This window comes from Eumetopias jubatus, unplaced genomic scaffold (genome assembly GCF_037043125.1).
Source record: "Eumetopias jubatus isolate StellerSeaLion01/CBP00866 unplaced genomic scaffold, mEumJub1_p1.0 scaffold_12, whole genome shotgun sequence".
Taxonomy (NCBI): domain Eukaryota; kingdom Metazoa; phylum Chordata; class Mammalia; order Carnivora; family Otariidae; genus Eumetopias; species Eumetopias jubatus.
In genome coordinates this window covers 60,252,560-60,265,017 of record NW_028274818.1, presented here as the reverse complement: position 1 = coordinate 60,265,017, position 12,458 = coordinate 60,252,560, and the positions used below count along the sequence as shown (strand labels likewise).

General features: G+C 37.6%; 1 protein-coding gene across 6 annotated transcripts in view; it reads left to right on the top strand.

The window, feature by feature from the left end:
- The window catches only part of RGS7 (regulator of G protein signaling 7), a 529,270-nt gene that overhangs the window by 495,230 nt on the left and 21,582 nt on the right, over positions 1–12,458 (top strand). For all 6 annotated transcript variants that reach the window (XM_088016845.1, XM_028111744.1, XM_088016846.1 and 3 more), the window contains one exon: positions 11,873–11,947. In XM_088016845.1, coding sequence (XP_087872971.1) covers positions 11,873–11,947 — 75 coding nt within the window. The remainder of the gene's footprint in view (positions 1–11,872; positions 11,948–12,458) is intronic.

Genomic DNA, 12,458 nt, shown 5'->3' with positions numbered 1-12,458 from the left:
GTTTTGATGTAGTCCCAATTATTTGTTTTTGTTTTTGTTTCCCTTGCCTGAGGAGACGTATCTAGAAAAATGTTGATATAACTGATGACAGAGAAATTACTCCCTGTGTTTTCTTCTAGGAATTTTATGATTTCGGGTCTCATGTTTAGGTCTTTAATTTATTTTTAGTTTACTTTTGTTTATGATGTTAGAAAGTAGTCCAGTTTCATTCTTTTGCATGTAGCTGTCCAGTTTTCCCAGTATCATTTACTGAACAGACTATCTTTTCCCCATTGTATATTCTTGCTTCCTTTGTCATAGATTAATTGACCTTATAAATGTGGGTTTATTTCTGGCATCTCTATGCTTTTCTATTGATCTATGTGTCTGTTTTTGTGCCAAGACCACACTCTTCTGATTACTACAGTTTTGTGGTATATCTTGAAATCTGGCATTGTGATACCTCCAGCTTTGTTCTTTGTCAGGATTGCTTTGACTATTCAAGGTCTTCCGAGGTTCCATACAAATTTTAGTATTATTTGTTCTAGGTTTTTTAAAATGCTGTTGATATTTTGATAGGGATTGCATTGAATTTGTAAATTCCTTTTGGTAATACAAATGTTTTGACAATATTAATTCTTACAATCCATGAGCATAGAATATCTTTCCATTTGTTTGCGTCATCTTCATTTTCTTTTATGAGTGTTTTATAGTTTTCAGAGTACAGGTCTTTCACCTCTTTAGTTAAGTTTATTCCTAGGTATTTTAATCTTTTTGCTGCAATTGTAAGTGGTGTTGTTTTTTAAAATTCTCTTTCTGCAGCTTCATTGTTAATGTATAGAAATGCTACCAATTTCTAATTTTGTATCCTGCCATTTTACTGAATTTATTTATTACTTCTAGTAGTTTTTTGGTGGAGTCTTTAGGATTGTCTATATAGTATCATGTCATCTGGAAATAGTGACGTTAACTTCTTCTTTACCAATATGGATGCTTCTTACCTCTTTTTCTGTCTGATTGCTGTGGCTAGGACTTCCAGTACTATGTTGAATAAAAGTGGCAAGGGTAGACATCCTTGTCTTGTTTCTGTCCTTAGGGGAAAAGCTCTCAGTTTTTGCCCCTTGAGGATGATATTAGCTGTGGGTTTTTCATATATGGCCTTTATTATGTTGAGGTATGTTCCCTCTAACCCCATTTGGTTGACAATTTTTATCATGAATGATGTTGAACCTTGTCAAATGCTTTTTCTGCATCTATTGAAATTATTGTATGATTTTTATCCTATGTTTTGTTGATGTGGTGTGTGACATTGATTGATTTGTGAATATTGGACCACCCTGGCATCCCAGGAATAAATCCCACCTGATCGTGATAAATGATTTTTTTTAATATATAGTTGTATGTGGTTGCTAATATTTTGTTGAGGATTTTTGCAGCTATGTTCATCAGGGTTATTGGCCTATAGATATTTTTTTGTGATGTCTTTGTGTGGTTTGGTATCAGGGTAATCCTGGCCTCATAGAATGTATTTGGAAGTTTTCCTTCCTCTTCTATTTTTTGGAATAGTTTGAGGAGAATCAGTATTAATTCTTCTTTAAATGTCTGGTAGAATTTACCTGTGAATCCATCCAATCCAAAAGTCCTGCACTTTTATTCTTTGGTAGTTTTTGATTACCAATTCAATTTTGTTACTTGTATAAATGGTCTATTCAGATTTTCTATTTCTTTCTGGTTCAGTATTGGAAGATTGTATATTTCTAAGAATTTATCCATTTCCTCTAGGTTGTCTGGCTGATTTAACTTAGCATGATGACCTCAAGGTTCATCCATGTTGTCACATATTGCAGGATTTTCTTTTTCTTTCTTTCTTTCTTTCTTTCTTTCTTTCTTTCTTTCTTTCTTTCTTTCTTTTCTTTTTTTTAAGGCTGAATAGTATTCTACTCTATGTATTTACCCAGTTTATTTATCTTTCCTTTGTCAGGGGATGTTTAGGTTGTTTCCACATCTTGACTGTTGTGAGTTGTGTTGCAGTTAAAATGAGAATACTAATATCTCTCTGAGATTCTGATTTCAGTTGTTTTAGATAAATACCCAGAAGGGGGATTACTGGATCTTTTGGTAGTTTTTTTTTTAATTTTTAGAGAAATATCAATACTGTTTTCCATAATGGCAGCACCATTTGCATTCCCATCAACAGTGCACAAGGGTTCCAATCTCTAACCACAAACTATCTGAAAAGGAAATTAGGAAAATAATTCCAGTTACAACAGGACACACAAAAAGAACAAAATACTTAAGAATAAACTTAAATAAGGAGATGAAAGACGTATATAGAAAACTACAAAATATTGATGAAAAAAGTTAAACAAGACACAAACAATTGGAAAGACATCCCATGTTCATGGATTGAATGACTTTATATTGTTAAAAACCCACATGCTTTTGAAAACCAAAAACTGATTCATGAGATGTACTATTGTGTCCTATAGTTCAGTTGTTTTATCTTAACTCTCCTGTGCCTTAAACATCCAGGTGAGGAAAATGCAGAGAAGCACAGCTTTTATTTGTCTTCGAATGTTTGTAGGTCAAAATGGAGATAGTTTGAAACAAAATTATAAATGCAGTGGCAGAGGAGGTTTTTCATATTGCCTTCTCTGAAACTGAATCTTTGTAAGTTCCCAGTGTCCTCCTGCTTTTTAAGTACTCAACCCCTGTAAAATCTGGAAGCAATATATTATTAGCCATATATACTTATCAAGTGATGGACTACTTACATTTCAAGAGAAAAAAACATTTGAGCTAAATTTTCTTGTACCAGAAATGTTTCTTTTAAGTCTAACTGAAGAATTAAACCATATGTTTCCTATTCAATTAATGTATGGTAATAATGATAGTTGATGACCAGTTGGTCTGGAAGTTAAGTTATAGGTACCAATATTCTCAAGCACACATGCACAATATACCAAAACACAGTAAATAAAACTCATTTTGTATTTTTAACATGAGTGGTATTCAGAAATAACTATGATGTATAATCTATGGTTTCTCGCATTTATTTATTTATTTATTCATTAAATATTCATTAAGCACCTACTAGGTAACAGAAAAATTCAGTCTCTTGTGATGACATTAAACAAGACACACAAAGTCCCTATATTTGAGGAGCTTACTTTTTGGTAGAGAAAAAATAAACAAACAAATATACAAGAACACTCCAGGTAGAGGCTAGTGCTAGAAATAAAAATAAAAGCAGGGTGGTATGATTGGGAGGGTTTGGAGGCCAAGTAGTCCAGTAAGGCCTCTCTCAGACCAGAATGGAATACTGGGGAAAGAAGTAGCAGCCAGGCCAAAGGGAAGAACCTGATACATGTGAGGAGCAGGAAGAAGGCCAATGAGGTTGGAGTGAAGTGAGCAGAGGCAAAGAGGTACCAAGTGGGGTTGGAAAGGCAGGCAGAAGCCATTTATGTAGCACTTTGTAGAACATGGCAAAGGGTTTGCCTTGTATCTGAAACCTCTGCAATGAGGAGTGTGCAGAGGTTTGAAGAGGAGCATGATGACATGGCTATAGTTTTAAAAGGTCAGTCTAACAGCTGTGCAGAGAACAACTTGGGGGTAGAGTGGAGAAAGAAAGAAAGAATTGATGAAGACAAATCAGAAGGCTGCTGAGATAGTCCAGGTGGGAGATAATGGCAGCTTAGACCAGGCTGGTGGCACGAGGGGGAACAGATAAATTCAGGATGTGTTTGGAGGTAACGTGCACAAGATTTGCTGTTGAATGAAATGAGGGAAGTAAGGGAAAGCGAGTTGTCACTGATGACTCCCAGGTCGTGGCATGAACATCCTGATGGATGGTGATGGCCTTTGCTGCAAAGACGAAGAGTAATGGTGTGGGGGAGGCCAGAGGAGCTCTTGGCTGGTCAGTACCCTTTCTGAGCAACTGAACTAAAACTAGTGCTATGTCTGGAAGGCTTTCCCCACAGGCAGCTGGTATAGAGCAGGGTGCATGATTGTTCACTTGCAGGATTTGGGGCAGACATTCCTATAGGATGCTGCCCAGGCTTTCACTGCACTTAGGTTTTCCTCCTGCCCCTGAGAGCCCAGAATGAATCACAATCTCCCCTTCCCCTGTCGTCCCCTATCTCAGAACTCCAGACAAATGTTTCATGTCATCTACTCTGATCTACTCAATTAACTTGTATAATATTTATGTCCTATAAGTTTTCCAGAAGGTATCATGAGAACTTGTTTACATTTCCTTTGTCACCATTCTTATACTTCTTTCCCCACATATCCAAAAACCTAATTCTATCCAAAATTTAGCCAAGAATCAACTCCGAAAGTTTTAGTCAAAGAAATGGTTAAAACACCCACACTCTAACTTGGGTACTTTGATAGGTTCATTTGCTAAAATGTTAGACAATGTGTTTTTTCAAGAAGTATTTGTCTGGTTTCCTGGCCCCTGTCAGAACCCAAGTAACAGATTAGAGGATGATGGGGTGGAGCTGGAGGCAAGGACACTGAGAACATCAAAACTGACAACTGACAGGCAGAGGCAGAGGCATTCAAAAAATGAAATAAAATTTTTAAAAAGCTCAAAAAACACTAAGAGTTAGGACCATCTACCCTCACAGGCATTGCTGTCTTAAGGATGCCACAGTTAAGTGTCATTCTCAAAAATGACCTTGAATCAACAAAAGAAGATTGCATTGCTTTGGATATAATTGTGTAAGAATGTAAGGATGTATGAGAATTATTTTAAAAGATCTTTTTTTCTAATGGTGAAAATAAAATTGAGTTTTGGCACTTAGTGATAAATATGTAATCTGTAAAATAACTTTATATGAAATTCTCTTTTCTGACACCACTAGATAAATAAAATGCTTATCTTTTCCTACTTTTGGAAATCAAGTTTAATGCAACAGAGTGTGTCTTTGAAATTCATCTTCTTTATAGAGGTCTTGCTGAGCTGAAGTGTGTGTTATGGATAGCCTTTCTCTGTGTGTCTCGCCTAGAGAACGAAGTAAGCCTCTTTTCCAATGGGAATAAATGACTTAAGAGCCTCCCATATCCTTTGTAATTCAAGGCTATTGAATTCAAGGCCACTTCCAATATCCACTGATTTTCATGACCTTGTTATTTTCTACTTGTCCCACTGTTATTTGTTTTAACAATTATTATAAGCCTTTTGAACTTACTGTGAGTTATTTATATTATTAGGAATTTTATTTGGTCCTCTTCACTGGTTACAGCACGCCATTAAATCACCAGTACTAACAATAGTAATATCTACAAAACTGCTTTCACCAGTTCAGTTAACTGATCCATTTTCCTACTTTTTAGCTCTTAACTTTCATGCTGGGGCAATTTCCATTGCCATCAGAGAGCTAGTTTAGTTTCATGCCTACATTCAACAAACACCTTAAAGAGTTAAAGTCAAAAGTTTTAAGGAACTTAATGATATAAGCTTATGGACCAGGAATCCCAAAATTTTGTTGCTACTCACTCTCCCATGAATGAAATCCCAGAGGGACAGCAACATAATGCCTACCCAAATGCCACTTCACTGAAGGTTATTAAAGTGCCCTAAATGCCAACCCAGGACTCCCCAGTGTACAGCAAGTTGGAGTGTGTGTTTTCAGTCTCAGAAGGGTCTTTTTTATCCCCCAATTGAAAATCTTTGCATGTCCTCAAATTGCAACCAGCATTTTGTAAAGAAAAAAAAAATAGAAAAGGAGGGCGATCAACCACTTGTATGAATGGCAGGCCCAAGTGTAACAGAAAAGAAAGGTTCATGCACACCTGCCTCAGACCATTGTCCCTTCCTGAAGGAGCTCATATTTTATTCAAGATAAGTGTGACAACTCAACCTCTAGCCAATGTTTTGTTGTTTGTTTGTTTGTTTTTTTATTCCAAAACAGTTCTAGTTGGGAATATTTTAAGTATTTAAAGGCTGAACATGAAACATGAGTAATGCCAGTGATCACAAAGGAGCCATAGCAAATTAATTAAAGTCCTCTTGGTAGCCTGTTGAGAACTGTGACAGTCTGGCTATACTTGCACCTGTGTGGCAGCTGCTAGTCTATAAAAAGGGACTATCACAGAATGATGAACAGACAGTTCCTAGATGTTAAGTGGAAGTGGTCAGATTTCAACCAGAACAGATTAGGAGAGTCTGGTAGGATGCACTAGAGAATAATTTAGAGAAGTGTAGTAGAAGTGCTGAGTAATGGGATGGTGCTTCACCAGGTTCTCCATAACTGACCATCAGATATTAGTTTTGCACATTCAGTGATACGCTCTTATTGCCTGTAGTGATGCAAAAGTTCAAAGACACAAAAGGATGGGCCAGATTATTGTAAAAGCATTAATATTGAAATGTTCTGGGTAATGAATCTTGACACTGACTGCATAAAGAGCTATATTCTGGTTGGAGACTTCAGTAAAAATACTAAAATTGTATGTAAATGCAATCCAGGAGCCATCCTTGATTTCTCTCTTTGTTTACATTTGTTTCTTTCAAAGGCTTACTCCTCTCAATAAATGACGCCACCTCACCCAGTTGCCAATAACTAGAAGTCATCATTGACTTTTTTTCCCTCACTGTGCTCCTTGACCCAATCCATCAGCAAATTTTATAGATTCTAGCTTCAAAATGCATCTCTCACCAGAGTGGTGCCTTTGTTGCAATCAATCAACCTGCACTGACACATCATTGTCACCTGGGGGCCATAATTTCCATTAGGCTTCACTCTTGGTGTTGAACATTCTATGGCTTTAAACAAATGTATAATGACATGTATCCACCATTATAGTATCATACTGAATAATTTCACTACCCTAAAAATTTTCTGTGATCTGCCCAAATCATCCATCCCTCTCTCTAACCCCTGGAAACCACTGATCTTTTTACTGTCTCCGTAGTTTTGTCTATTCCAAAATGTCATAGTTGGAATCATATGGTGTAGCCTTTTCAGACTGACTTCTTTCACTTCATAATATGCATTTAAGGTCCCTCTGTGTCTTTTCATGGTTTCATTGCTTATTTCTTTTTAGCCCTAAACACTGTTCCATTGTATTCCATACCACAGGTTATTTATCCATTCACCTACTGCAGGATGTCAAGTTTTGGCAATTATGAATAAAGCTGCATTGAACATCTTTGTGCAGGTTTTTGTGAGGACATCATTTTTCAACTCTTTTGCGTAAATACTAGGGAGTACAATTGTTGGATCAGATGGAAAAGGAGGTTTAGTTTCCTAAGAAACGGCTGAACAACTCTTCCAAAGTGGCTTGTTTTGTGCTGGTCTCAACCTGTCAATAACCAGTGTTGTGGTGGATCAACTCTGTGGTTCTTATTGTTACTGCAAGTTGCCCTTCCACAACAGCTATCAGGAAACTTTGAAAAAATAAAGGTTTATTACTTACAGAACGTGTTAATTACATAGCACATTGGGGGCCACGTAATGAGGTTGAGGGGAGGGGGGAGGACATGGGCCTGGGGTACTGCTTTTACTAGGGTCCAGGTGGGGGCTTAGAGCTTCATGGGCTCACTCTTTATTGGTGAATTTAAAACATAATAGCAGGAATTTAAAGCAATGGAAGAGAAAGAGCAAAAATAAGACAAAAACAAGTAGCCAAGATGATCAGCTGTTGAGATCAACCAAGATCTCTAAAACAAAGGAACCCCAGTGTGGGAGGCAGCCTGCCTTTTTATCTAGTGGTGTGGCTGAAGATGTGTTTCTTTGAGATAGCAGTCTTTGAAATGGGTGCCTCTTTGAAATGGTTGCTCGATCATCAAAGCCCAAATCATACATTTGCATTACAAAAAAAGAATAAAAAGAAAAACCTGTCAGGGCCTCCACTACAGGGCTGTACCATTTTGCATTCCCACCAGGAAGGAATGAGAGTTCTTGCTGCTTCACCTGCCCTGCAGCATCTGATGTCGTCAGGACTCTGGATCCTGGCTATTCTAGTAAGGGTGTAGTGGTATTTCAACTTTATTTTAATTTGCAGTTCTCTAATGACACATGATGTATAACATCTTTTCATACACTCATTTGCCATCTGTATATCTTCTTCAGTGAGGTGTCTGTTCAGACCTTTTACACATTTCTTAATTGGGTGGTTCATTTTCTCATTGTTGAGTTTTAAGAATTCTTTGTATATTTGTATGTTTGTCTTCATCAGATGTACCATTTGCAAATGTTGTTTCCCAGTCTGGCTTATCTTTCATAGAGCAGAAGTTTTTAATTTTAATGAAGTCCAACTTACCAACAATTTCTCTCAAGGACTGTGTGCTTTTGTTGTATATAAAAAGTCCTCACCAAACTCGGGGTCACCTAGACTTTCTCCGATCCTTATCTTCTAGGAAGGTTATAGTTTAGCATTTCACATTTAGGTCTGTGATCTGTCTTGAGTTAATTTTTGTGAGAGGTGAATTTTTAAAAATATAAATCACTTCCCTTATGACCTCCACTTATCTTTAGACTTAAACCAAAGTCCTTACCACGAGCTGCAATTTCTACCTGACCTGACCACTATCCACAGCTCCAAGCCATCATGGTACTTCCCTCCCCTCTGCTGCCAGAGCCGTCCTTCTGTCTGTGGACTCTCAGAATTCATTCACAGCCTACACTGAAGAGGATTACATAATCCAGACTCTGTGTCCAGCAAATAAGTTTAAGTAGTAATCAAATGAATAAATATTATTAGAGGAGGTTGAATGGAAGGAATTCCAGAATAGTCACCTTAAACAACTTCCTTCACATATAGCATTTAGTAAGCCCTGCTGACCCAAGAACAGAAATAAAATCTTCAATTAGATGTTTAAAAAAATATATCCTGAGATAGAACACTCTGAAATCTGTAATCACTTTATATAAGAGTAAGGAATCATGATTGAGGTACAATACATGACAAATTGAACTTTTAAAACTTGTACTGTGTTACAAAATGATAAGTCTTTTCCAGTAATTTAATCACATTTGAACCAATAATTATTCAAAATATTTCAACATTCAATATTCAAAATGTTAATTTTCCCAGAATCATATCTTTTTCCTGATTTCCAGGAATATGGGTGTCTCTTATTATCAGTTCTGTTTGCCCCCTCGTTCTTAAATCTCCATTCATTTGTCATTTAGGACATTGTTTTGCCCGATTTCACTTCAGCTGCTGGGACTGAATTAAAGAGAGTAGTTCTCGATTATTGTCTCTTCATGCTGCTCTTCACTGAAGAGTCCTCAAGTTTCCCTAGTTATCCTGAGTACAGTGTGCCTTCTGCTACAACTAATAATGGCATTTTGCCGTGACAGGAACTGAATGGTATTCAGATTCTTTTAAGTAAAATCAGTGATGAAACCACAATAGCTCTGCTTTGCAACTCATTAAGACACTTACTTGAACACGATGGCAGTAATATTGCTCAATAATATGATCCTTTTACTACTTCAGGAATGGATTCCAAGGCATTAAATTCTACTTTTCAATAAATAGTGTTCCAGTAATGTCATAACACAGCTTAATTCTGTTGAATAAATACACCTTTGAGTTGCTATAAGTAACTTATGATTCTTTTCTAGGCCAATGTAAATATTACTTCATTATTATTCCTTAAATTGAACAATACTATGAACTTAATATTATATTGGGCCAGTAGTACATATTTGAACATTTGTATTGAGTGCTTACTTGGTAACGGTAGTGTTATTTATATCTTATTGGGAAGCTGTGTTTAGCAGTGCAGAAAACCAGTTTAGGCATAACATTTCACATGGACCTGGTGCCAGCTAGTGGTACATGTCATATACGCCTTAAAAGGATGACTGCCTTTTTAATATTTTAAAAATATTAGACCACATGGTCTTATTGGGATCAAATTTGCTCAAATACTAAAAATATATATATTTATCTGCCATGTTGGTGAGAAACAAGAGGGTGTGCATAATAATGGATGTATGAAATGTTCGTTGCATAAGGCCCAGGCCAACTTCTCTACAGTCCTGTGCTCCCACATAGTGCTGATTCACATTTTATTATGCTTATTATATTAGAAGATTATAATTCATCCTTGTATTTTACCACTTGTCACAAAATCACAAGATCTGGCAATTAGACGCAGAAATAAATATTTCTGAATAAATAATAAATGGTCCCTTTTTCTCCAGCTCATGGAAAGATATGCCTTCCCTTTTTCCTCTATATCATATCCTCATTATTCCCATCTCTTAACATATAGAAGAAGATCTCTATGATCTGTCTTGCCATGCTTGGCTCTTGCTGAATCAGTAAGAGCTTAAAGAATTTCAGTGCTTCGCCTTCCTAATGGAGTGAGGCTTACATGTGGAAGGTTGCAAGGAAATGGAGATCTAATAGGAAGTGAAGACACTTTAATATTGCTTTAATATTTTCAAAACATTATTTTGTTACATCTAGATCAATGGTTGTGAATCCTGGCTGCATATCAAAATCACTGGGGGTCTTTTAAAAAATACTCATGCCGCAATGAGCCACAGAAAAATTAAATCAGAATATCAGATATTGATCAGTCTGATGCTGGTAGCTAAAGTGAGTTGCTCAGTGTCAGTTAGTAAATCCAGGTGGGTGCTCTTCTGCCAAGCAGACCATGGTGCTGAAACAGCTATTTCCATATAGATATGCAAACCAAATTTGTGATTTATTTAACATTTTAGTGCAGTGTGTGTGTGTGTTTATGTGTTTGTGGTATATATATTTCACATGCAACATATGTAGGGAAAAAAAATAAGAAAAAAGGCTTTCCTTACTTACTTCTGTATCCCTTACACTATTATGCTGGAGTTTTGCCCCAGTGGCTGTGCTATCAGGACAGGGTGGTTTAAGAAAATGCCCCGTGTCCTCATTATACAGAGAGTGAACCCCCTTGCCTGCCAGTGAGTGTAGAGAACAGCTTATTTCTGGAATCACACCAGTGCTGCCTTTTTGCCCCTACCCCTCCCACAACATCCCAACTGCCCAAAAGTCTTTTTCCACATTCACGGTTTCTCTGGAGTTGCTGTCAGGTATATCTGATGTTTTAGTGATCTTGCAATCTGTGGGGAAAAAAAAAAAAAAACAGAGAAACTGAGCGGAGTTGTACAACATAATACTTTTGACTAGTACCAGAGATCCCTATATCTGGTACCAAAATTTCGAAGTTGGTGAAACACAATCCATATAACCACTTTGTCCCATTCACTTCTAAAGACTAAGTGATATCTAAGGACCTTTGCAGATATAAGGTCTCCTGTATTCTTGAATCTCCTTTCTTCTCTTTTTCCTGATTCATCATCTCTCCTACCATCTCTCTCCTCCCTCTCCCTCCTTCCCTTCTCCTCACCCCCACCCTCTCCCTCTTTTCTTCCTCCTTCCCTCTCCTCCTCCAAATACAAAGGAAGCTTTACAACTCTCTATTTCTGTGCACCAGAACAATAAAAATTCATTCTGGGATTTGAGCTAGGTCAACAGACTGTAATTTTCCAACTTGGGAAGCAAACAGCTTTAACAGTATCACCTCACGTAGAGAGGCACTTTGAGCAGGGCTGTGTGCGGGTACCAGCTGGGCTATGATCCACTTGATCTTTGGACACCCTTGCTCTGAATCTGTTGGCTTAGCAACTACTAATGTCAACACCCACTTTCACAAGCAAGACCCATGCATTTCTTTTCCCTGTTTTTCTGGAAGTTACTTGAGAATGCTACCTGAAGTCCTTTTTATGCAAGGAGTGAGAGTATATATCTTTTTACTGGCTCTGCTGAGAGGGTGGCTGTGGCCATTTAAAAGAGTTCCCAGGGACCTGGAAGGCAAGTCATTAATGCATGGATCAAAAACCTCACCCTCAAAGATTCCTTTGTCTCTCTGTTTTTCCATTTTCAGCCTGGTTGTGTAAATACCACTGAAGTGGACATTAAGAAGTCATCCAGAATGAGAAACCCACACAAAACACGGAAGGTAATATCCATGTTTGCTGTGCTGATCTTGGTATGGGTTGCACTATTTGGAGGACATCAGTCAAAAACCTTTTGCCCACTTCCTGGAGTATCTTCTAGCATCTTCCTTGCTTTTCCTTGTTTCTTGGCTAGAAGAAAATCTGGCAGCTCAAACCCTGGTCTTCTGTCAGTCCATCTGTCCTGAGGAAGTACTCCTATCGTGGTTCTCCAGCACACACAGGTCCCAGGGCATGCAGGGGGCTGTGATGGGGGGCAAGGATGCTGAGGGCACCTCCTCTTTCCATCAAAAGGAAGGATCATCAGCAGAGAAAGGCTTCTCTTTCAGAGCCCATGGGATGAGGAAACACAGATGGAGATTATCTGAGAAAAGTGATATTGATGAGAGAAGGGCATTTTTAGAGAAAATTATGAGGGGAAAAGGGACATCATAAAGACATATAACTACAGAGTTTGTATGAGGATCCCCTTTTAACACCAGAATTTTGTGACATAACCATAAGATAGTGGTCGTA